Here is a 26621-nt window from a genome sequence, read left to right as displayed (position 1 = left end):
AATTCGTGCACTCTCATATCTGGAAAATATGGAACCCTTCCCTGAATAAAAGAAGACCAGCCTATGGATAAAGCCAGGAGCTGGCCCACCACGAGCTCCGTCTGGCAGTCGCCCTGGGGCTTGGTCGGCCAAGAAAGACCCCCACGGTTATTCCCACCTGCCACCCTGAGCACCGTGGACAGAGACCCGGGTCCGTGTCCTCCCTCTTTCACTACCTGCAGTGTGACTTCCACGCGTCATTCCACCACTCCTAAACCTCCAACTTTTGCATAGCTAAAATAATGCGTGAAAAACGGTCCTGTCTTCCGTGGCTGTCATAAAGATTAAGGAGACAAGGTGCCCAAGGCCCTGTCACAGAGCCTGAAGCAGGCTGGGTGCCCAGCCGTCCCTCTCCCCACCTCCCACTTCTAAGACTGCAGCCCATTCCGAGGACCTCTGGCCCCATCACCCAGAGCGCCTGCTCCCACCGTGACCCTCGAGAAACAGTCACCCCCCCACACACACACACACACGCAAAACGACTACTAAGATGGCATCTTTAATTGCAACAAAGGGCGGGGGCAGGGGAGCAAAAGAAAACCTGAGAAATCCTCAATCGGTCAATACAAAATACACACTGTTGAATCCATAGAACAGAAGAGTACGTGGGTTTTACAGACAGCCACGGATGGACATGTGCTAACAAGAAATTATCTTCAAGATATGTTACCGAGTGAAAAAAAAAAAAAGAAATGGAGAAAGGATACATTCTTGTGGGGATGCCTGGCTGGCTCAGTCAGAAGAGCGTCTGACTCTCGATCTCAGGGTTGTGGGTTCGAGCCCCATGTTGCATGTAGAGATTACTTAAAAATAAAAATCTTTAAAAAAAAATACATTGTATGGGCGCCTGGGTGGCTCAGTTGGTGAAGCGTCAGACTCTTGATTTCGGCTCAGGTTGTGATCTCAGGGTCATGAGATCAAGCTCCGCGTGGGGCTCCACACTTAGCAGGGAACCTGCTTGAGATTCTCTCTCTCCCTCTCCCTCCGCCCCACCCCCGGCTCGTGCTCACTCTCTCTCTCTCTCTCTCTCTCTCTCTGAAATAAATAAATCTTTTTAAAATAACACATTCTTGTTATTTATTTCAATGAAGAACCAAACCCACAAATCATTAGGATCTATTTTCACAAGGGGCTTGGGAGGTGGGCAATGGGGGTTAGTCTAATTCTGGCTTCTCAACGCTTTTTCTTAAGACAACATTCTCTCAGAAGCCTCTGAAGACACATCATCCCTCATCACTCCCTGACCACCATGAAATTTTAATACCACAGATAAATCGCTGATCCATTTGCGTATCGTGACCCTCTGGTGGGCCACCGGCAATCACTGGTCAGAGCTAGGGTATTTTGTCCAAGAACAAGCTTCTCCCCATGGCAGATGTGTTGTTTAATTCATATGTTATTAATGTGATTAAAAGTTAATAATTTAAAAGATTCTCCCCCTCGGCACCACATGAGACAGTGAGACCGTATTTCCTGCCCCAAATGTCCGTGGAGGGGACCTCCACGGTGGTTATGCAGTAATGTAAACATGCACATATGTAAACATGCACATATGTCTACATCTGTACTGAAAGGAGGCAGACAGCAGAAGAAAATTCGAATCCGTCTGAGGCTGCAAACCTTATCTTGTTGGGGGTGTGCCTAGTTTCTAAGCCTCCAGAGCCCCCATGTCCCCGTGACTGTGAGCCCCCTTCTCAGAGCCCAGTGGAACGTTCTGGTCTCCTGGTTTCCCTCCCACCTCGTGGCTGAACCTTCTCTGTTGTAGCAGGTTTTCCCCTCACCCGCTTTTGGGGTGCCTCTGGGCCCCATCCCTGGCCCCCTTCTCTTCTCTGTCCACCCCACTTCCTAGGTGATCTCATCCAATATGGCAGCCTGAAGACCAACACCAAGTCGCCATGACGAGTTCAAAGTTATACCTGCAGCCCACTTCCCTGGACTCAAGCCTCACCTTTCCAAATACCCACTCAGTATCATTACTTGAATAGATAGAAGAATCTCAAGCTTTCGTGCCAAAACAAACTCTTGATATCCTTCCCAAAACCCACACCTTCCAATCCTCACTTTCCCATTTATTGTTTTTAACTGTTTTAAAGATTTTATTTATTTGAGAGAGAGCAAGCTTGAGAGCAAGAGAACAGGAGCTGGGGCAAGGGGGAGAGGGAGAGGGAGAAGCAGACGCCCCACTGAGCGGGGAGCCAGACACGGGCTTCGATCCCAGGACCCCAGGATCGTGATCTGAGCCAAAGGGAGACGCTTCATCAACTGAGACACCCAGGCGCCCCTCGCTTTCTCATTTAATATCAGCTCCTTCTTTCCAATTGCTCAAGCCAAAACCCTTGGAATTATCTTCAGTTTATCTCTCAAGCTATACACGTCCAATGCATCACCAGATTCCATTGGTTTCACCCTCAAAATGCATCCAAAACCCAATTGCACCAACCACGTCAACAGCTACTGCCCTGGTCAAGCCACCATCACCTCTCATTCATGTTACTGTGACAATCTCTGTACTCATCCCTCATCCTCTTTTGATCCCTGCTCCCCTCTCCTGCATCCCCCAGATCCATGGGGCTTGAACTCACAACCCTGAGACCAAGACCCGAGCTAGACCAAGAGTCAGATGCTCAACCGACTGAGCCACCCAGGCGCCCCCACCCAGATCCCCTCTTAGCAAAGCAGAGTGATCCTTGTAAATGCTGAGTCAGGTCACACGGATCCTCTGTTCAATGGCCCCTCCAATGACGCTCCTGGCATGTGGAGGAAAAGTCAGGTCCTCTTGAGCGTCTCCAAAGTCCTCCTGCCCTGGGCCCCTCCCACCATCCCCAACATTCCCCACCCCCCACACACTCCCTCTTCCTCACCCACCCTGACCTCACTATTGTTCCTGGACTCCAGGTCTGCCCAGGCCACAGGGCCTTTGCACTTGCTCTGCCTTCTACCTTCTGGCTGGAATGCTCTTGTCCCAGAAATCCACACACACTTGTTCCCTCGTATCTTCCCAGGCTTGGCTCAGATATCCTCCCCCCCCATCCCATTTAAAATGACCAATCTCCTTAATCGTCACCCAGCTTACTTAGTCTTGTTTACTGTCTGTAGCCCTCACTGTAGAACGTCAACTCTATCTGCTATGGGATCTCTGGCTTTGCGGGATGCACGCTGTAGGGGCTCAGCTTTCTTTCCGTGAATGAACTCCTCATCTTGTTAACGTGCCAAAGGGTTGCGCTGTGAGGAAGGTGCCCTTTTAACCTTCTAGCTTATAGCCAGCAATTCTCTCACCTCAGAGAAGTCTCTAGGCTTCAAAATACCACTTCCCTGCCCCGTCCCCCCGCCCCAACACATACACACAAAATGCCACCACAGGTCCCTGAACAGCTCAAAGGCTAGTGGGCACTTTCTGTGGCTGAGCCAGCAAATACCACTTGTGTCCCAGGTTTTTGAAGCTCAGCGATTTGCTGAGGGCCCAGCCAAGGGCAAAAGCCCCTCCTGACAGCCAGGCACCCGCTTTTCTCTCTGGAGCTCCACGCGAGCCACAAAGCGCCCAGGCTCCATCCATCTCTGAGCTCCATTCATGGAAAACCCTGAGACTTGAGTCAGAATCTTTTCCTCTTCTGATCTGGAAGAAAACCAGAGGTGCTAAAACTGAACATCTTGACCGAATTTCCTCTGGGCAAGCTTTCCCCGGGCTCGCTCCCTCCGACACCCCCACCCCTCCCGCCAGACCCAGTCGGAGCCAGACTTTTCAGTGACTCCGTCCAACGCGGAGCTGCGGCAGCGAACCCAGACCCTGAGCCCAAGCAGCAACAACGTTCTGAGCTGGCTCCGCGCCTGTCACCACGAAATGACAAGAGTTCCTTAAGTCAGACCCTCTGGTAGCAAATGAGGAACGCACCAATTTTGCAGGAAATCGGTGTCCCTTACAGCTTCTCTGAAGTAGATTGTGAAAGGAGGAATCCGTACCAAATGAGTCATCGCAAAAGCCACCTGCAACTTCGACACAACCTGGACTTGACGATTCTAAGATGTCGAAAAACAAAAATCACCAGAATGAAGCAGGTCCAAGCGCACAAGCATGCATTTCTCATCTCCCCAAAGAAGTGCCGCCACATGGTTTTTATCTGCTGTGAACCCCCCGCGAGGGAGGGGGGAGGCGGTGGGAAACGCTGGTTTCCAAGCAGAGAGCTCAACGCAACGCCGGCTGGCTGTGCAACCTAAGCCAGTTGCTTAACCTCTCTGAGCCTTCAGGTTGTGTATCTGAGAAGCGGGACCCCACCTGGCCAGGCTGTTGAGAAGACAAATGGGACATCTTGCCCAAAAGCTCTCCGTAACCACTAGCAGACTAAGCGAGCAGAGTTGGGATCTCCTATGTCCGGAACCCTAGCAAGGGCGCCACGAGCAAGCACGAAGAGGAAGACAGAGAAGTCAGCCGCTGCTCTCTCGCCTTCGAGAAGTTGCAACTTCAGCTGGGACAACACGCACCAGACCACCGACGATTTAGCCCTCGCGAGGCAAGCTACCGAGAAAAGCGCATGCCTCCTTCTGCCACTTTCCTCCAAGTGTCCCTTGGGTCTGTTTCTTTGGATTCTACTATCTGCCCAGGTATCCACCAATCTGGCTACTTCCTGGCCTGCAAAAGGCCTCAAAGCTGTGTGCCAACAAAGTCTCTAAGGCAGGTGGACGCAGACCCTCCGCAAGGACGCCCGCTCGCTCACCCCGTTCGCGCGGCATCCCCCAGGCCAGCTAAAGAGACAGGACGGCAGAAGCCAGGGAAAGGGGGTTCAAAGGCAGCCACTCAGCAACAGATGGAAAAAGGGAAGCAGAGGAGAAAGTGAGAAAAATCAAAGGAAAAATGAGGAACGGGGAAAACCACGGCCTGACATCTGCCTTTCCGGCTGGCGAACGACTCACACTCACACAGTAGGGTGGGGTGTCCCAGAACAGCCGGCAGGGCTGAGTCAGGAGGGCAGAGCCTTTTATGCCCATTTCGTGGATGAGCAAACAGAGGCTGGACGGAAACCAAGCACACGTGGAGGAAGAAACAGACCGTGAACCCGCTTTCTCATGTCTCCAAACACAGCTGGCAATACGCGCGGCCCGGCCCCGGACTCGAGTCTGCATTTGGAGGCAGCACGAGAGAAGAGGGAGAAGGGCGGGGTGCCAACCCGATGTCCACCGGCTGAGGACGGCACCCGCAGACGCGACGTGTGCCTCCAACACGAGGGGCCTCGGCCCCGACAAGGCGCAAAGGCCGGACACGTACCACAGCACGAATGGCGTGTGAAGACATCACGCCGAGTGGAAGATACCAGACACGAAAGGCCACATACCGTGGGACTCCAGTGGACATGAAATGCCCAGGAGTCAAATCCACAGGCACAGAGAACAGATCGGTGGCTGGCAGGGGCTGGGGAGCGGGGTGGAGAAAGTGGAATGGGGTGGGACTGCTTCCTGGGGCTGTGGTTCCCTTCTCGGGGGGGGGGGGGGGTTGAAACTGCTCTGTAACCAGATCACAGAACATCGCGCGTGTACTAAACATTCCCGAGTTGTGTACTTGAGCGTGTCACCCTGCTAAGTTCTGTTATGTGAGTTTTACCACAAATCTTAAGAAGGGAGGGGACAGGGAGAAAACCCAAGAGAAAATTGGATACAGAGGAAGAGAAATGGGAAGGAGCCAAAGATCCTTAGGCAAGAAAAGAGTTTCCCCAAATCGGGGACCCTCTGCGTGTCAGGCCAGTGGGGGGCCTGCTGGATAAAGGAGGCCCCTCCTCTCACAGGGAACCGCTAACAGGATGCCTTCAGCAGGGGCTGCAGAGAGAGACAGAACCGGCAGCAGCCCAGGGAGGTCAACAGAGCAGCAAGCAGAGGGACAGGACAGCGACGCAGGGGCCAGCAAATGCTCAGCATTCACTTCTGCGCGCTTTGTAATGACGGAATCGTTGCATTCACTTCTCCGCGCTTTGTAATAACGGAATCGTTGCATTCACTTCTCCGCGCTTTGTAATGACGGAATCGTTCATTCCCCAGACAGGACTGAGTCCCCAAGTCTGGGCCAGCCCCTGTCACTGCAGAGATCAAACCCCTGGCCTCTCTGAGTTAACCCTCCGGACGCTGGCCACGTGCAGACTCACCGGCTGGTACGACCTCGTGGGCAGACGAATGTGGTCTGAGGCTCAGTCCACGAGAGCAATCGGAAACTAATAAATGAAGCTTTCTTCTCGGACTTTCCCGTGTGTTTATCGCATGGGGTGGCTGAGTAGAGGTTACAGAGTAGATGGGACACGGTCTGTAGAAACACCAGCTCGTCCCCACGGGGCATGAGCTCTAAGCCGAGACCCGCCTGCAGAAAACCAGCTATTTTAATGAAAAATTCTGGATGTAGGGCCAGAGTATGGAATGTAACTTCAGGCCACCGTTTCTGCCAGGGTTCTTCCAGAGGACACGACCCCTTGACTCGTGCTCGCTGGTGGGGACCCTGCGTGGAGAAACCAGACACACAGCTCCACCCCGGTGGGGCTCACATGTTAATGAAGAAGATACACGTGATCACAGCACATACAGAATGCCCGCTAGGGACACGTGTAAGGAGCAGAACGGGACAAGCACAGCATCCCTGGTCACTGCAAGGTTTTGATCCCACAGAGAACCATATAAAGAAGTCTCCTGCCCAGGGGCGCCTGGGTGGCTCCGTCGGTTAAGCATCTGCCTTTGACATGATCCCAGGGTCCTGGGATCGAGCCCCGCATCAGGCTCCCTGCTCAGTGGGGAGTCTGCTTCTCCCTCTCCCTCTGCCCCCCCCACTCCTGCTTGTTCTCTCTCTCTCTCTCTCAATCTCTCAAATAAATAAAATAAAATCTTTAAAAAAAAGAAGTCTCCTATCCAAATCCAGGTTCAAGGTCCTGCAGGACTCGGATCGGGCCGCCAGAACAAAGTGCCACGGGACGAGAGGCGCAAGCAAGAGAAATCTATGGTCTCCCAGTTCTGAGTCCAGAAGTGGGCAATCCAGATGTGGGCAGGGCTGGGTTCTCCTGAGGGCTCCCTCCTTGGCCGCCTTCCCCCCGTGTCTTCACCTGGTCTTCCCTCTGTGTGTGTCTGAGTCCTGATCTCCTCTTCTTCCAGGACCTCGTTTTAACCTAATTACTACCTCTTTAAGGACTCTGCCTCCGAATAGTTACCTTCTGGGGTGCTGGGGGTTAGGCCTCAGCTCATGAATTTGGGGGCAGAGTGGGGGCCTGGGTAATTCAGCCCATCCCAGGGCCCGAGTGCCCCCACTGCCTTGTACTGTCTCTGGCTGCACCGGACATAACCCCCAACCCCCCCCACCCCCAGCCACTCACCTGCTTCCCCACGGACAAAGAGCCCTCCGATCCCAGGGACCTGAGTCCTGTCGACGGCCTCCCCAGGGCCCTCAACGGCTTTTCTAATTGCCTGAGCAGGGGACAAGGAGGTCTCAGAAGACAGCCTCAGAAGCAAGTTCCAGGGGGCCCGAGGGGGACAGACCACCCAGCAGAGGACTGAGTGGGTGGGGCAAGGCCACCAGGAAGGGTGGGGACAGCGGGGTCCACGGGCACCAGGCCCCTGCCCATTTCCTGCACAGACTCTCTGAGCAGGCCACGCATCGGTATCAGCTTACCCGGAATTTCAAACCACGGTCACGTCCACGGTCACCTTGAAAAGCCCCTCAACCCAAGAGCCAGCGGGACGAGTGTCACCACTCTCAGACCGATGAAGACGCTGGTCAGAGATTTTGGTTGAATTGTGCAAGGTCAAAGGGCCAAGAGGTGTGTGTGGGGGGGGGTCCTCCAACTAGACTCCTGACGGCTGTCCACGGACCCCTCGGCTACACCCAGCTGTCCCCGCAGCTGAGAAGCAGGACGGGGCGGCAGGGAGAAGACCAGTCCATGGGACATCCTCTCATCTTCTGTCCTTCACTCTTGCAAAACAAAATGCCTTGTTCGCCAGGACCCAGAGGCCTTACTTTGATGTTCAGCATTCGGAGCCCACCTGGCTACCCTCCCCCCCCAACCTTGGCCTTCCATCACCCCAAACCTCACCTGGTGACAAGGCCATTCACACCTATTTGGCGGGAGACTGCTTAAGCCACGAGCCAAAATCAGAGCAAGACGCACCCAATTCTCTAAGATAAGCTCTCTCTTTATCCTCTTCGTACACCTGTCCGTGCATCCAGCCATCAAACCCTCACTGAGCCAGACCTCGGCTAGGCCAAGCACTGTGCCGGGCTGGAGCGGTTACAGAGATTTCTCCAGCAACTGTCCTGCCCCAGAGGAGCTCAGAGTGCAAAGAGGGCAAGTCACTGCGACCCGATGCGGTAATTGAAGGGCGGGGCGGGGTGCCCATGGAAGCCAAAGGAAGAATGACCAACCTGTCCTGCGTCTGGATGAAGATCCTCAAGCCCCAGGCAGCCCTGACAGCGAAGGGACTCCAGCCAGAGGCGGCAGCTCTGCGAAGGCGCAGGTGCAAAGGGCTGTGTGTCCAGAGAGCAAGCGAAGAGGCTGGGGAGGCAGGTCAGGTGCCGTCTCTGGGCCACCTTGGCGCTCGGGGCAACGGAGATCTGATGGAGGGGATTCTACAGCGCTCGCGCTTTCGAGGACATCACAGATGGCCGTGCGAGCATGCAAACACGAGCCCCACGCCTGGGGTTTCCTGGCTCAGAAATCCTTCCTAAGGATCGGGTCCTCGGAAACCTTGCTCAGTCCCAGGGGGAGGTCCAGCATCCTCAGACCGCTTCCCCCCGACCTTCCCACCTCCCAGAACGACTTCCCTTCCTCCCTCCCGCAGAAACCAGGAGAAACGCAAAGACAGGTGACTCTGTGATTATCAATCACACCCGCGGCGCGCGTCCACACGGCAACCCTCTCCAGCTTCCCCGCATCTCACATCGGTCCTCATTTGCAAGACTTGCAGCTGTAGCCGAATATATATATAGTCTCGATGATTTGCAGTGAAGCATAATTTACACCTTCTCCTGCTTCGCAGAGAAACCATTTCCCCGAGACTAAGAATAAAGCGGACCAGCCACCCTGAGCAACGAAGCACCCCAACTAGCCCCCCGTAAGCCCCTGGGAATCAAACCAGAGCTGCACTTGAGTCTAGCACCCCCTAGAGCAACGCGGCTGGGCAGAGAGGAACGTGAGCATTTGGTGGCACAAAACACTGGGCTTCTCCAGTGGAGTCCCACAGAACCCCGGGGGGCTTCCTGGAGGAGTCGCCCAAAGAGGAAAGGGAGTGATGGAGCCACTGAGGGCAGCAGCCCTGGCATACAGACTTCCAAGAGCCAGCACCAGCGAACGGCAGGTCTGGGAAACAGACTTTCAGACAAGCTCTGGCTCCCCTGCCTCCCATTCATGCTGGAGCATAGCTGTCTTGTGGGGCCACGGTCCTGGTCAAGAGCAAAGGACTCGGGCCAGCAGCCTCTCCAGGCCCGCCGGAGTGCCTGGCAATGCTTTGGTTAAGCCCTATATCTGACATCTCCCCGCGGGCTGGGTCTCCCCCCCACCAAATACACGCGGAATGAGGAAGCAGCCTGGCTCTATTTTCATCCTGGCTACTTTCTCCTGGGCGAGGCTAAGCAGGTCCGTCTGCAATTCCAAACTTTATCAGGATCTCTGACGCTACCCCCACCACTGGGTTCCTCGAGGGCACACACAGACCAGGTCTCCCAGCCTCCTCTCCGCCTGAGCACCCAAAACCCCAGCTCACCGTCTCCCTGATCCCAAACTCTCCATCAGCATGCATTCATCACCAGGCCAGAGTGGCAAGCGGACACCACTCTATTTTTTTTGGTTCTAAAGACCAAAGATTGTCTCCTCTGTTCAAAGCAGGGAGTCAGATCCAGGAAGACTCTGCCTTCTCCCTTGGCTGGGCTGCCGTGAGCCCAGAGGGAAGACTTTTCCTCTGTTCTCCCGAGACCAAGGACGAGCAGAAAGCCCCCAAAGGGCTACCTTGAAGGATCAGATTATAGGCGCAGGGGAGACAGGAACTGAGGCGCAGTTGGGCTTCCCCCATGACGGTGGCCTTCTGTCCTCTTCAAAGAACCCACAACGGAGCTCAAACGTTGCAGCTGGCTAGCCAAGGAAGGACTCCATGTCCCCTCCGCCAGGTCACAAAACACATCAACTTTAAAATATCCAAAGCAGGGCATTTACCCTCACTCTGGCAAGGAACCCGCCCAGTCGGGGGGGGGGGGGGGGGGCTGTTAGTGCATCCTCGGCGTTTACAGGCTGGTTTATCTGCCACGTGCTCCAGGATAAGATCCCCCTTAATTACCAACCTGCAGGTAAGATTCCAATCTTGGTCACACCCAGGAAGGTTTATGGTACCCAGGGAGGGTCCTCACGGGAGGAGATTCAGAAGACCTTTCAAAATGAGAATTTCTGTTTAAGTCTGCGATCTAAATATATCATGACAAAGCCAAAGATTCTTCCCTACAAGGGCCACGATTCCTCGGGGAAGTACAACTTCGTGATGCGAAGCCTGGCGAAAAGGGACTTGGAGGGGCTAAACTATAAAATGAGTTAGGGGCACCCGCGGGCTCGGTCGGTGAAGCGTCTATCTTCTGCTCAGGTCATGATCTCAGCGTCCTGGGATCGAGCCCCGCGGCGGGATCCCTGCTCAGCGGGGCTCGATCTCAGCGTCCTGGGATCAAGCCCCGCGGCGGGATCCCTGCTCAGCGGGGAGTCTGCTTCTCCTTCTCCCTCTCTCAAATAAATAAATTTTTTTAGAAGTTTTTTTTAATGAAACGAGTTAAGGTGACAGTGACCAAAAGCCAGAAAGACACAGTCACCACCAGAAAGGGCGACCAAGAGGTTTCTTTCACTAAGAAAAACCAAACATTAATAGCCAGCACTCTGGGTGACGGATGAGAAGCCGGAATCAGCAGCGGCCACCAACACAGACCTTGTCTGGACACCACACCGTCCGCAGAGCATTTACGCCCAAAGGAGACAGTTCTAACTTGCAATGATGCTCTGATGCGGGCCTCAGTGTCCCCATTTCAAAGATAAGGAAACTGAGGTCCAAGGTCAGGTAATCAATGCAACCAAACCCAGATCTGATCAGCCCTGAACAGCGTGACCCCTGACTGCCTCCCGACATACTACGAACTCAGGGGAGCTCCCAGTCTGGGACTCTAGGAGCGCCCCAGGAATCCCATCGGCCTGGAGGGAGGTTCATTTCCTCAACACCTGTTTCCTCTCTCCAGCAGGAAACAGTAAAGGTGACAGTCCTACTTCATGGACTCAGTTTCCTGCTCCCACAGCGGGGAGGCTGCCTGAGTCGTGAACACGCTCTCCCCCAATGTCGTTACCCACACTCCACAGGCGTGAGATGCGTGGGTGAAGAGAGAGATTCCCTAAGAATGTCACTCTCCAAACTCTTATTATTTTTCCCCCGTGTGAAGCCAACTAAATCTCATGGGTAGCAAACCCAGCATCTTGTCTACATTAGTGGAAATGACTGAACCATGATCCTTCGTTTATAATTTTAAGATTTTTATCTTTTTTTTTTAAGATTTTATTTCTTTATTTGACAGAGAGAGAGACAGCCAGCAAGAGAGGGAACACAAGCAGGGGGAGTGGGAGAGGAAGAAGCAGGCTCATAGCGGAGGAGCCTGATGCGGGGCTCGATCCCAGGACTCTGGGATCATGCCCTGAGCCCAAGGCAGACGCTTAACAACTGAGCCACCCAGGCACCCCTAAGATTTTTATCTTTAAGTAAACTGCCTAGGGGGAGATGGGGTGTGGCTGCTGATGGGTAAGGACAGTGATGCAATGACCTGAAACTGATCATGGTAATGGTTGTACCCTGCAATGAATATGCTAAAAAAAAAAAAAAGAAAGAAATTATAAAAAAGAAATTATAAAAAAAAAGAAATATACATATCCCTATATATATATCCCTAACGGGTGCCTAGGTGGCTCAGTAGGCTAAGCGTCTACCTTCAGCTCAGGTCATGATCTTGGAATCCCTGGATTGAGCCCCAGGTCAGGCTCCCTGCTCAGCGGGGGAGTCCGCCTGTCCCTCTCTCTCTGCCTCTCTCTCCCTCTCTCTCAAATAAATATTTTTTTAAAAAATCACTGAATTGTACACTTTCAATGGTATATTAATTATAAAAAAAAAGTCACTGAATCATACACTTTCAATGGTATATGAATTATAACTCAATAGAGACGTTAAAATACAGGGGTGCCTAGTGGGCTCAGTCGGAAGATCATGTGACTCAATCTCAGGGTCGTGAGTTCGAGCCCCACACTGGGGGTGGAGATTACTTAAAAATAAAACCTTTAAAACACTAAATAAAATAAAATAAAACAGAAAGAGAGGGGAGCGGAGCAGGAGAGAGGGTGGGGAGGAAGGTGACCTCGGGGAGAAGAGCCGGGCCGCACGAGGACCCAGCAAAAAGGAAGCAAGGTTGCATCCCAGAATTAAGTGGTAGCATTCCCCCTTGGGAAGACAAGGTTAAAAACACCGCTGGGGAGGCAGGCAGAGGCCAGTCCTGAATGGCCTTGCAAACAAAAGCTAAGGCCTATTATATCGTAAAGACAATGAGAAACCTACAAAAGGTCTTGCGTCTTGCATTCCGCCTTCGCCTCATTACCAGAACGGCCTCTTCCAGGGGCGTCGGGGTCAGAGACCCATCAGACCCAAGTAAGAAGCAATCCCCACTAATCAGCCCAGCCTCACCAGCATCAACCATCAGGAGGGGGTTTCAAATCAGCTCCCATGGCCCACGGCTGCAGGCTTACCTAGGACCCGTATCCTGAAACCCCCCAGCCCCACCCCCCCAAAAAAGCACGTGTGCCCGAGGCCAGCAGCCACAGCGTCCCCTGGGAGCCAGTGACGAATGCAGAATCCCAGGGGCCACCCTAGACCTTCTGAAAGCGAATGTGCATTTAATAAGATGCTAGGGCGGGCGCTGTGTGCCCACAGGCCCCAGGCCTTGACCACAGTACGGCAACCAGTCTTGCACGATGACCTCCGAGGGGCGCATGGGAAAAGGTGTCTCCCACCCCACTACGGCCCAAGTAGAAGCCCCAGTTAACAGGCGGCATTCAACTAGGAACGATGCCCAGAGCTCACGGGGTGTAAACTCCATTTACGGCATGTGTACGAGGTGCCAGGCTTCCCCCAGGCTCTCCCGGCCCCTCACGGGAGCCCCCCCTAAGACTGGACAAGATCCTGCGGATTGCCCGGGGTCTCACAGGCAGCAAGGGCTGAGTCTGGACTTGAACCCAGAGCTCCCATGCTCTTGCCTGGCACTCAAGGGGCCCTTGAACGTGGTCTGGGCGGTCCACCCGGGGGGGTCGCTGCAGGGCTCACATTCCAGCCCACCAACCAAATCACACCAGGCATGCAGCATCCCCTGGGAACTGATAAACTCCTCAAGATAGGGGGTCACACCCCCGCGGGATGTTTTTCCTAACACTGCTGGTAGCTGGCAAGACCAAGCCGACTCTCAACCCCTCCCCCCCACCCGGCAGTCAAGACCCTGGCCTGCCACTCTCGTGTCACTGACCGCCGTGCTCCCCAGCCTTTCCTTCTCTGTAGCCAGCTCCCAGCCCTGGTCGCAGCAAAGGCCCCCGCAAAGCGTTCCTGAGCACCGCCACTGCGACCACCACCGCGTGCTGGAGGGACCGCCCCACACACACCCCGGGCAAACAGGAAGGCCGGCCACCACCCTCCCCATCCCACCTGCTTACCACCTCCTTCTTTCTGTCCTCAGATTAAACAGATTCAAAGAGGGGGTCTCATTCCAAAGCCTGTGCTCTCTCTATCACCCTGGGTAGCCTCCTATAATCCACTAAAATAAGAAAATTTTTAAAAAGGTAAAAAAATCCAATCTAATCCCAGGATGTCATCGTGGCCTACAGGCAAATGTAAACACCCCTTAGGTGATTCAAATGCTTTGTTACTCGGGTCGCCTGGGTGGCTCAGGTGGTTGAGAATCTGCCTTTGGCTCAGGTCCTGGGATCGAGCCCCGGGTCAGGCTCCCTGCTCAGCGGGGAACCTACTTCTCCCTCTCCCTCTGCCCTTCCCACCCCCACTTGTGCTTTCTCTCTCTCTCTCTCTCTCTCAAATAAAATAAATGAAATCTTTAACAAAAAAAACGCTTTGCTACTCAAATTGTCGCCCGCGACACCAATACCACCACCAATGGCATCATCACATGGGAGCTAGTTAGAAAATGCTAGAGTCTGGGGCCCAACCCCAGGCCTACTGGATCAGAAATGACACGGTACAGGTAGGTTCTCAGCGTGTGCTGACAGCAGAAGACAAGCCCCAGGTACTCAGACCCTCCCTTGTAATATGAAAACACGAGGGGTTCCTGGCCGGCTCGGTCAATGGAACGTGCATGACTCTTGATCTCGGGGCTGTGACTTCGAGCCCCACCACGCAGCGTGTCAAGACTGCTTAAAAAAAAATAAAATCTCGGGGCGCCTGGGTGGCACAGCGGTTAAGCGTCTGCCTTCGGCTCAGGGCGTGATCCCGGCGTTGTGGGATCGAGCCCCACATCAGGCTCCCCTGCTATGACCCTGCTTCTTCCTCTCCCTCTCCCCCAGCTTGTGTTCCCTCTCTCGCTGTCTATCTCTGTCAAATAAATAAATAAAATCCTTGAAAAAAAATAAAATCTCTAAAAATAAATAAATACGTGAAAGTATTAGACTGGAGTATCAGATGAGCGGATCCCGTGTTGAGTGGGTCCTTGTCGATCAACAATGCAACTTAAGTTTTATTTTTCACTCCGAGCACAACAAAGGCTTGCAGCTAAATGAGAACAGTAGACTCAAACTTCCTCTTTCTATTTCTAAATTACATTACGAATCAAAAACAAATGGGCTCGGTGACACTCCTCCCTGAGCCCTACTAAAATAAGGATCCTCTGTCATGATTAAATTAGGACAAGGGCTCCTCGCTGTAGAATTTTTAAAATATCATCTCTAAAGAGTTTTTACAACCTAATTAGGTTTTGTTGTTGTTGTTGTTGACTAATCCTGGAGTTCTCTGTGCATTTGACAAGCAAATGAGAAGGGAGGAGGGATTAAGGCATCAGAGACAGACCCACGGATGCAAAACACCCGGAAGGGTTTTCATTCCAACAGCACAAGTGTGAGGTCACCTGCCAGCGTCACCCTGGAGGGGACAGCACATCCTTTTTTTTTTTTTTTTTTTTAAAGATTTTATTTTTATTTATGTGACATAGAGACAGCCAGCGAGAGAGGGAACACAGCAGACGAGTGAGAGAGGAAGAAGCAGGCTCCCAGCGGAGGAGCCCGATGTGGGACTCGATCCCGGCACGCCGGGATCACGCCCTGAGCCGAAGGCAGACGCTTTAACGACTACGCCACCCAGGCGCCGCGGGACAGCACATCCTTAAGGGCTCCCCAAAGACGAGCCGCTAACCTCCGTTCCCTTTCTTGGCTGTAGCTCACGGAGCCCTGTGGAGAGCTGGCACATAGTAGGTGCTCAAATATAAATGTTTGGGTTTTGGTGAACCAGAAATCATGACAGATGTATTGACCACAAAGAAAGAAAAAAAAAATCATAGGAAGTCCAGGGGTCAGGAAACGGTCGCATGTGTTCAAAATGCAGAGTATCTATTCCTGTGCCCAGCAGAGTGCTACACGGCAGGACAGCTTGGAGAAGGGGACAGCAGCTTTGCAAGAACGATTAAGAGCTCATCCTGGCTCTAAGGAGCTAGGGGGACCTGATAAGGTCTGCAATGTGATGAAGACCCTGCAGCCGTGGGAGCCTGTCAGACACGCAGCACCTCAGGCCCCCTCCCAGGCCTACAGAGGCAGGGTCTGCAACCAACAAGACCCAGGGAATGCATTTTGAGAACCTTGTTCCAGAAGCATGGGATTCCGTCCTGGGAAGCACAGCGGAAGGTAGAAGCAGAAAATACTGAGCCTGAAACAGTGCAGAACCGGGGCACCCTCCCCGAGTGAGAGCACGTCCACATCGATGCAGGTTGCTCCTCTCCTCGTGAGCACATGGTGGGACGGCCAGCTACCACGTTAGGCGTGCTTTGGTCAATTAAATATAAGCACAAGTATCAGATGTCACTTCTGGGCAGAAGCGTGAGGGACCAGCAAGATTCCAGACGGTGCTCACTCCTTCATCCTGGGCCCTGGAGGGTCTCGTGGCCCCAAACCAACTTGCGACAGACGTGCAGCCTGAGGAAGAAGCAGACTTAGGCTGTTTCACTCACTGAGATCTGGGGGTTGTTCATTATGGCAGCACATCCTATGCCGTCCTGACTGATACAGCACATCGCCCGCAAAACCAGCACTTTCTCAGAACCCTTCCTCGACTCCCCATGGAGAACTGCTCAATCGCATGATGACCCGTGGGTAGGACTTCTCGAAAACCCCGAACAGCGTTGCTTAATTCACCGACCCTCTTCGCTCTTCAGACTTCACTCCGACAATCCCCTCCTCTTCTCCTTTCCAGATTACCTCGTGTTATTTACGCTTTTATCTCATTGTGCTGCAAGCCTTTCCGTAAACTGCTCTAAATCCTTTTTGCACCAAGGTGATAGACAGATAGTCACACGTGCAGATAGACCAGACTTGGCTCCAAATGAATTTTGGCTGTTACCAAAAAAAAAAAAAGAAAAAAAAGAAAAGAAAAAAGAAAGAAAGAAATCAAAACCACCCCTCCTCCCCCAAAAGACAAAGATTTGCTGTCACTGAGAATATGTAAAAGAACATGGCCCTGGGCCAGCAAGTACTCCTTCAACCTGTTCTCTCCACGAAAGGATACTTACAGAAGGCATGGTACACACAGTCCCTGCTTTTAAAAAGCAATTCATTCCTGGACACACCATCTCTTTTTGCCTTGTCATAAGGCGAGATCTGAAGTATGCTAACTCCACAAAACATTTAGCATCATTGACCAAATTCTTTCTTCCGTTAAATTCAGCCTCAATATACGTATTGAGTCCCTCCTGCCCGCCTGACCTCATGCTCAGCACAAGTGAGCATTATTTTAACCAGTTCATTCTGGTTGGACAGGTTGTGGCCAATTTAAGCTCAAGTATTAGAAACAGTGCTACCACGGGATTCCTGACGCCCACACCTTGCCTATCAGATGCTTCCTGAGCCCCAATTTCTAGAAATGGAATTGCTAGATCAGAGGGCATGTATATTGTGAAGGCTTTTAAAGTATATTGCCCAATTACCCTCCAGGGAGGGACGCTTGGGTGGCTCGGGCGTTTGGGCGTCTGCTCTTGGCTCAGGTCATGATCCCGGGTCCTGGGATACAGTCCCACATCAGGCTCCTTGTTCAGTGGGGACCCTGCTTCTCCCTCTGCTTCTGCCTGCTCTGCCCGCCGCTCCCCTGCTTGTGCTCTCTTTCTCTCTGACAAATAAATAAATAAAATCTTTAAAAAAAAAAAAATACCCCCCAGGGAGCCGAGCACAATTTTCCCACACCATTCCTTGCCAATGCTCATTCTTTTTCAATTTCAACAGTTTGCATTAAAGCAAGTATCTTCTTAAAAATGTGCCACTCTTCGGGGCACCTGGCTGGCTCAGTCGGAAGAGCACGCGACTCTTGATCTCAGGGTCATGAGTTCGAGCCCCATGTTGGGTATGGACATGGCTTAAAAAAAATAAAAAAACTTTCCAAAAAAATTTTTTAAATAATAATTAAAAATTTGCCACTCTGATTACTAGGGAGACTGAATACGCTGATGACTTTGCCTATCTTTTATTATCAAGTGACCACCCAAGGTCTTTGCCCATTCTCATATGGATGTGATCCTTTGTTTTTGTTTTAATAATTTATAAGAGCACTTTCTGCATTAAGGATATTAACTTTTTCCCGATTTGTATTTGCCTTTGCCTCATGTTTTCAAGGAAGTCTCTGGTGGCAGAACGGACAGACGATTCACAGATAAGGAGAAGCCAGTAGGAAAAGGGTATCACCACCAACCTGCAAGATATGAGGCCCACCGCCCCCCCCCACCGAGTCAAGTCACCAGCCAGTGCTTTTCTGTTTTATGTTTTGTTTTGTTTTTTGTTTTTTGTTTTTTTTTAAGATTTTATTTATTTATTCGACAGAGATAGAGACAGACAGCGAGAGAGGGAACACAAGCAGGGGGAGTGGGAGAGGAAGAAGCAGGCTCATAGCGGAGGAGCCTGATGTGGGGCTCGATCCCAGATCGCCGGGATCACGCCCTGAGCCGAAGGCAGATGCTTAACCGCTGTGCCACCCAGGCGTCCCCTGCCAGTGCTTTTGACTCGACCTGTACAATACACTCCACTGCCACCACCTAGCTTCCCTTCCCACCCTCTTCACGGCCAGTCTCCACACCACAGCCCAGATGAGCTTTCCAAGACAAATCAGAGCGCGCCCTCCCCTGCCATCAGACCACAGGGTTCCTGCGGCACTTGGAGAACTAGCTACCAACCAGGAAAAAGAACGGATAATTATGCAAGGGGCCGCAACGTATCACTACGATGGCAATCCTATTGCAATATAGAAACGAATCCCATTAGCATGCTGAATGCCTTAACTTTACACAATGTCATATGTCAAATGTGTTCTATTTTTAAAAGTCTTTAGAAGCTTGAAATCAAGCCGTGGTGGGAGTGTCAATACGCCAGAAATGCAAACCTGGGGGAAAGGGCAAGAAATTCCAAATTATTTCATAGTACATTTCTTCTACGGGGCAGAACAGGGACTCTTAGAGAAAAATCAAGTTATAGGTATGCATGTATACAGTCGGGGGTGAGGGAAGCACAACAACAAATATGCAAATATCCTGCCTCTCTCTCTGTCCCATCCCACCTCTCCTGCCCCGTTCCCTGCTTTCCAACCATTCTAAAACATTCTGGTTCTCGCAAATATATCACACAAACACCGCTCTTCAGGGTATTTGCATTCGTGATGCCCTCTGCTTCAAATCACTTCTCCCCAGATACATGGCTCTGTATCATAAGATCTCTGCTCAGGTATCACCGACTCCGAGAAGCTTCCCCGAGGGTCTTATCGAACCCCCTCCTGCACCCCACACCCCACTCCAGCACAGTACCCTGTTTTATTGGCCTCACGGTACTTGAAAATTATCTCTTTTGTGTGTGTGTGTACCCTCTCCCCAACGAAGTGTAAGCTTCTTTGCTGTGTCTGTCACTACTTCCCCTCCCGCACTTACCAAAGAACGCACATCCCCTCCCAGACACTCAGGGTTTGTTGAATGAATGAGTGATCGACTTCTGAACTTCTAAACTACATCCAGCCCATAGCTAAGAATGCCTTTTACATCTTTAAACGATTGAAGACGAAGCCAAAGATGAAGAACACCGCAAGGGCCCAGGAAAACTGTAACGAAGTCAGATCTCGGTATCTATAAATAAAGTTTTATTGGAACTCAACCACACCCATCGGTTCTCAGATCATCTATGGCGGCTTCACACTCCGACGACAGAGCTGAGTAGTTGTGACAGAGCCCATATGGGGCACTTTCCTGGCTTCTCACCGCCTCTGGCGCTCCGCAAATCCCAGCGACGCGGCTGTAACTCCACTTTGCCTCTTGGCCCGCAAAACCGAAAATGTTTCCTAGCCCTTTACAGATAAAGGATGCCAGCACAAGTGCAGAAAGGGAAGGCTCTGAGAAATGTTTCGAAGGGAGAGCAGACAAGGCTTGCTAACCCAATGAACAGGAGAAGAGGAGGTCAGGGATGCCTGGGGGTTCAGTCGGTGAAGCATCTGCCTTCGGCTCAGGTCATGATCCCAGGGTCCTGGGATCGAGTCCCGCATCGGGCTCCCTGCTCAGCGGGGAGCCTGCTTCTCCCTCTCCCTCTACAGCCCTCCACCCTGCTCATGCTCTCTCTCTCTCCTGCTCTCGTTCTCAAATAAATAAATAAAATCTTTAAAAAAGACAGAGAGAGAGAAGAAAAGGTTAAGGGGGAGAGTGGCAGGCCAGGTGGGGGATAGAGAGATAGTGGTTTCACTGTGGTTTGGCAGGTGGGGGTAGAAGGCATCCAAGGGGACAGAGAGATTATGAGCTTAGTCTGGACAAAAGACAAAAGTCCCTGGGGACTGAGTCTAGCTACCAGCTCAAGAAGTAAAGCAAATACAGTCAACCAGGAAGGGTCACCTAATAAAACACATCTTTATCAGACAGTAGACAGGGGAGACGCGAAGTGTGCAGGGAGGAGGCAATGAGTCCCCAGGAACCCCCCAAAACCCCTCACAAGTCCATACACCTGTTGCACTTACCCCTCCGTGATGTCACCAAAGGACAAGCCAGACACCCACCCCACCCCACCCCCCGCCGGCCACCATTTCCACTTCTCTCCAGGTGTAAACACCACCCCACAAGTCTCACCATTGCAGGGAGAGAGGAATATACTAATTTTGCAATTAAGCACAAGGGGGGGGGATCGGTCCTGGAATTGTGTTAGAAAGCCTGCCGTGGGCTGCCTTGCCGCTGTGAGTAATCAGGGAGCCGACTGCGAGAACCATGTCCCCCGAAGCGGCCGCACAAAAATCCCCCATGCCTCCCACAGATACAGGGCTTCCTGGTCTACCAAACCTCTCCTTTCTCCGGGCAAGTGGGGACCGGCACCCGTGCTCGCAGATGAGGTCAATCAGCCCGTCGGATGAAAGCTGGGGTTTTTTTTTTCCAGGCTGAGAGAGCCCAAGATGGTCAGCATCTCATTCATGTTTCTAGGTGGCGATGGGCAGAGATTCACGTGGTGGTGAACACATGTCAGGGATTCCTGCCGACTTGTTGCTAAGGGAACTTTTGTGAGGATGCCCTGAATCCACAGAATCCGTAAGCCCTGCCCACTGCTTTGAAGTCCTGTGGGGTGGCCACTTGACCAGAGACGCGACGCCCTCCCACGCGGAGGCGGGCAGAGGGGTGAGCTGAAGGTAGATTTTCAAACAGCAGGAGCTGCAAATGCGGGGCGCGGCCCCCAAATCAAAGGGCGGGATGACTGAGTGACGACAGCAGCAAGCCCGTTGGGTCTCTTCGGTCATGGTCACATCCTCTGGGAGCCCCAGCCCTCATTACAGCTTTAAGAACAGAGCTGAAAACTACCTTAAGAAAAAATCCTGCAGTGAGGGACACGGTCACACCCACCTTTCTGTAATTCTCACGGTCCAGAATCCAAGGCTCAATCTGTGTAACATAGCAAGCAGCTACTAGATATCAGACAGCTCGGATACACTGTGTCTATTAATCACCAGCTCCAAAGAGCACCCCCACACCCGAGAAGCCTGGACCGCCATACCAATGGCCCAGTGGACAGACCCAGGCTTTAGGGACAGGAAAATCTGGTTTCCAATGCGGCTGCAACATGTATCAGGTGGCCTTTATGAAGAAATCCCTGGCGTCTTTAAAAAAAAGAGAGAGAGAGAGAATCTCCTCTGGGGATGGCAATGGAGAATTTTCTAGCAGAACCACAGCCAAGTCTCCTGCCCTTTACCTCCTTCTGGGGGCTCTGTCTCTCTCTCTCTCTCTCTCTCATCAGTCTGGGCTGGCACTGTCCCTCTTTAATGGATCACTGTCCCAGATGTGTTCTCCTTACCCTTCCAGAGCTGCCGGTGTGCAAAAGGGCCCTCAATGCACCTGCTTCCACACCTGTATCCACACCTGTAGGCACCTCCCTCCCACACAGAATCCCAACTGGTCCTGTGACTCACTTTACCAATAACATGGTCCAGAAGGGATGTGCCTGTTGTGAGCCCGAGCCCTGAGAAGGCCTGGCAATTTGCAGTTTGCATTCTTGGAAGCCAGCCACCGTGGAAAGACTCCAACTCCCCGCGAAAGACAAAGGCCATGTGGAAGGGCCCTGGAGGATAAGACACCATGCGGAGAGAAAGGCCCCCTTGGAAGAACACCAAGGCACCAGACATGGGAGTGAAGACGCCATTTTGGAGTTCCCAGCCCCCCCACCCCCCCACCATCTGACTGCAAATACACGACAGACGCCAAGACAGACCAGCAGAAGAACCACCCAGTGGAGCCCCGTCGACTCAGAGTGACGTGCGAGGGAAGAGTAAACGGGTGTTTTGCAACACGAAGTCTTGGGGTGGCCCAAGTCTTGGGGTTCCACAGCAATGGATAAACCATCGTTCCTCAATTACCCACAACCCAGCCCAGCTCCCCAGCTCCCCATCACCGCATCTCCTCATTTCTCTTTCTCACACCCACACCTTGAAGGTTCCGGCTGGATACCACGTGAACCCAAAATGGGAGGACAGAAGGTGAAGAGAAGGAGATGGGGTTCAAGGGTGACCCCCTGCAGCCACCTAATTCTGCTGGCAAACAGGGTCCCATTGTTAGCGCTTCCGAGGTCTACACCCCACAGCCAGATGGTGACTTCTAAGAACAGCACCTCAGTCGAAGAAAGCTATGCTGTGTTTGCATTCGCATCTTATTTAGCCCCAGAATTAGTATTTCCCAAAAGCTCTGAGGGGTTTCTGCAGATGCCTTCCAGTATCTTCCACGTCCCGAATTTATTTTCTCCATTCAAGGTTAAGAGCAGGTCACGGGAATTCCTGGCCTTCTGCCCACCGGACATGCCCAGCCATTGGGTTCCCTCCTCTGAGGAGCCCAGATCCTTGCGGCCAGCCCTTGGCCCCACCAGGGTCCCCCCACACCCGCCCCCCTTCTCCACTTGGGCTGACGGTTTCCTGGAGGCCGCTTTCTGGAAGCCAAGGCTATGCTGCACCCTTCTACCATTTCCTTGGCGGCCTGACCCAAGACACTCCCCCGGGGAGCCAGGACCCCGAGCTGGCCCCTCCCCCAGGGCTGGCTGGCCTCCCAGGCAGATCTCTGAGCCCTGTTCGAGTTAGCTCCCAGCTGCCTCCGTGGGGTACACTTTTTGCAAAGCCAGGGCCTCTCAGTTCCCCTTTCTTCGGAGGAACAAGAAAGAAATCCTCGGGGAGCGCCCATTTTGCATACGCTGCTCTCGACCCGTAATACCCTTCCGCCAATATGGGGATCCCTCTTTCCACCAGAGAGCCAAAGGTCCCCCGCGCCCAGCTGTGTCCCCAGCATCACACTCTTCCCCCAGGAGGCTGGTGCCATCCCTTCTGCCTGGACCTGTCTCCCCAACAGCTCCCCTGGCCTTTTTTTTTTTTTTTTTTTTTTTTTAAGATTTTATTTATTTATTTTACAGAGAGAGACAGCCAGCGAGAGAGGGAACACAAGCAGGGGGAGTGGGAGAGGAAGAAGCAGGCTCTTAGCGGAGGAGCCTGATGTGGGGCTCGATCCCAGAACGCCGGGATCACGCCCTGAGCCAAAGGCAGACGCTTAACGACTGCGCCACCCAGGCGCCCCTCCCCTGGCCTTCTGATCTCCACGCCCCCAGCAGGCTCAGGGCCAGGCACCTGCTGGCCAACATCCCATGAGCTTGTCCAACTCCGGGCCCCTTGCCCAGCCTCCCAGCTGCGGCACCAACTTCCGGCCTTGATGAACACCTGGCCAGGGCTTCTCCAGACTCATGACTTCATACAGGGGCCAATCTGCCGACAGAGACTCCCTTGGGAGCTCTGCACTGTCGCCTAACCAAGTCTGGCTTCGAGGACTCACCTCATCCCAAGGGACTCTACCCACCAGCCTCCAAGCCCTCAGCCTGGGGGTCCAGCCTGCTCAGCAACCAGGTTCCCAGACACAGACGGCCTGATCTGCAATCCTTCCTCGGGAAACTGCACCTGCCTTGACCTGTAAAGTCCCAGGGCTCAGGTGCACCCATGCCTCCACTTGCGGGAAAGCCAGCAGCCTCCCTGTGACAGCAGCAAACTTAAGGGTTAGCAGGAGGGATGCTCCGGGCGGGAAGGAGCAGCTGCCCTCACCGTAGCCCCGTGCGCAGCCTCCCCTTAGGGGTGCTGTCACCAGCTCGCTGACCTGGAGGCCTGCCTTCCCCTTTCCCTCAAGGATCCAGATCCTTCCCTCCTGCTTTTCAGCACTTGAGCCCACACTGCCCTATTTAAAACAGACGCAGTCACGGGGTAATTCAGCCATCGGAGCCTCTGGGCCAATATGCAAGATCACCCCCAGGGCAAGTGCCTTCACCTCTCGTGCTTGCCTGAGAAATGGGGATGGGGCCTCCCCCTTCACACAGCTGTCAGGGGGACCGGCGCCTAGTAGGTGCTCAAGAAATGGAAGCCCCTCCCAGCAGTGGTGCTCCCACAGACGGGCACTTCTGGGCACGTCACCATGGGGGGTTGGTCTAAAAGCCCCTCACCAAGCACCAGAGATTTCCAAAGCTTGTAGGCAACACGGGCCGGGACTGATCTACCCAAGACTGTCCCAGGAGATCACTCTGCATGTCTCCTGGGTCTGGTTCACCCTCCCTTTCCCGAAGAAAAAAACAGAGCCGGTCCTTGCTTGCCAGCGCAGCCTACCAACACCCCCACCCCCAGCCTCGCCCCCACCCAAAACACAGCTGGCTGCAACCAGCCAGGGACGCTCCTCACCGGACAGACATCCAACAGCCAGATTTCCACATCAGGATTTCCTGGAAAAAGTGTGGCCACCAGAGGAACTCTGAAACAGGAGTCTGTCCCAGGGCTTCTGAGCCAGGAACCAGGAGGCTTCAGGTCTTCCCAAGAAGGGACACACTTGCTTTCTTTCCCATCTGAATCCCGGGAAAGGAACCGGGTAAGCTGAGGGGCACACCTGAGCCTGTCCCAGGCACACAGGTTTCTCAAAACACAGAACCACGAGGGTTCTGGAACCTACTCTTCTGCCAGGCCAGGAAATCTTTCAGCCTAAATTTGGCTCGAATGCTACCAACCCATTTGGGGAGGGATTTTGTACCTCCAGGAGGCCAGGCTCTCATTCTGGTAATATTTCCACGGGATATTTCTCACCAAACTCACCCATAATCATTTAGCCCCATCCATCTATCATTCTTTCTTTCTGTCCTTTTTTTTTTTTTCTTTGAGTCCCACCCAGCAATTTCTCTCCAAACTTGTTACTCTGTTCTTTGTGAAGTAGGTCGGGGTCAAATTATAAATAAAATCAGACTCCCTGATTGGGGAGGTGTTTCTGCAGAACCTTTGACATATACTTACTTACACAGTTGGGGGTCACTGCCCACTGAAGTCTGTACAACAAGCCTGGGGTTAGGCAGCTTTTTACGAAAGGCCAGGTCACTCCTCCCTCCCCCCTCCCCGCCCCCACCAAAGGACTTTGGAAACTTCGGAGCCCACTCCGGCTGTGACCATGAGCTCAGCGATTAGAGGACAGGGAGGCCTCCCAACTGTCACCCAGACAATAAACAGCCAGCCGACTTGGCTCAGCAGGTCCTGTGCAGTCCTGGGGGCAGGCCAGAACCCCAGGAACAGGCCACTCTCAGGCTCTGGACCTTAGCCTGGGGACGCTGGACCAGGGGAGGGGCGCTGCGGCACCCCTGGATCTGGCGGGCGGCTCGGGCTGGTGGCCAGCCAGGCTCAGCTGACCAGCAAGTGGGCGGCTCCGAGGCGGCCGGGCAGCCTGACCCGGGGCAGCACGACCGTCCACGGGTCGGCAGGCTCCGGGACCGGAGTGATGCCACTTTTCCGATCCCGATCCGCTGCGCGTCTTCCCTAGACCGCCGGGCTCCGCAGCCCTCCGCCGGCCCCTGCCACCGTCGGGAGCGCGCCCGTCCGCCCGTCCGCTCGCCCGCTCCCGAACTCACACAGGCAACAAGTTCTCCTTCCTCAGGGCGGCCACGATGTGCTCGGGAGGCCCCGCACGGGGGGCGCTCCGGGGGCGCTCGCTGCGCTGCCCAGCCCGGAGGGGCGCCCGCTGCCTCCGCCGTCCGCAGGATCGGGCGCGCAGCGGCTGCCCCCGGCCAGCCCCGCGGCGCCCCTCGGACAGGGGCGGCTCCGGCATCCCCGGTGCGGGCAACAGGTACGCGGGCGCGCCGAGCACCGCAGCCCCGGGTCTTCCGGCCCCCGGCCCTCGCCCCTTACCTCCAGCAACTGCACGTAGCTTGCCGGGAACCAGCCGCGGAGCCCGTCCTCCTTCTCGCCTTCCCACCAGCCGCCGTCCGGGACCTGCAGCAGCGTGATCAGCTCGCCCGCGGCGAAGCGCAGCCCCTGGCCGTGGCGCTCCCCGGAGAAGGGGTACAGGGTCCGGCAGCGGGCGCCGGACATGGCCTTGGCGCCCGGGCTCACAGCGCAGCCTGCATCCCTGCCGAGCCCCGCGGGCTGGGCAGTGGCTCCGCGGGGTCCCAGGCGCCCGGCGCTCCGGGCTCCCGCGCTCTGGGCGCGCGCCGTCTCGGGGGTGCGCGGGAGGTCCCCGGCCAAGCGGGGGACGCGCGCTCCGCGCAGGGCAGCGGAGACTCGCAGGCTTCGCGGAGCAAGCGGCGACGCCCCCGGGCCGGGCAGCTCGCAGATCCAGCTCTGGGCGGGGGGGCGGGGCTCAGGGGGAGGAGACCCAGGCGCCGCGGGCTCCGGAGACAACTTCCCGGGGACGAGGAGCGCGGGCTGCGGCCGCGAGGGCCGGCCGGAGCCGGGGCCGCCCGGGCGCGCGGAAATGCGCAGCTCCTGGGGGAGGTGGGATCCGGAGCATCGCCGGGGGCCCGGCTCCGCGGAGAGGGAGCGACCGGGCGTCCGCCGAG

The 26621-nt window shown here is 54.1% G+C and overlaps 1 protein-coding gene across 1 annotated transcript in view; it reads right to left on the bottom strand.

Moving 5' to 3' along the window:
• The window catches only part of GAS7 (growth arrest specific 7), a 202859-nt gene extending 176452 nt beyond the window's left edge, over window positions 1-26407 (bottom strand). The window contains exon 1 of the mRNA XM_026520996.4: window positions 25972-26407. Coding sequence (XP_026376781.1) covers window positions 25972-26154 — 183 coding nt within the window. The 5' untranslated portion in view covers window positions 26155-26407. The remainder of the gene's footprint in view (window positions 1-25971) is intronic.
• Between the last annotated feature and the right edge of the window lie 214 nt (window positions 26408-26621).

Source organism: Ursus arctos, unplaced genomic scaffold (genome assembly GCF_023065955.2).
Source record: "Ursus arctos isolate Adak ecotype North America unplaced genomic scaffold, UrsArc2.0 scaffold_14, whole genome shotgun sequence".
NCBI classification, from domain to species: Eukaryota; Metazoa; Chordata; class Mammalia; order Carnivora; family Ursidae; genus Ursus; species Ursus arctos.
The sequence above is the reverse complement of the archived record's forward strand: the minus strand, read 5'-3'. Positions and strand labels throughout refer to the sequence as shown.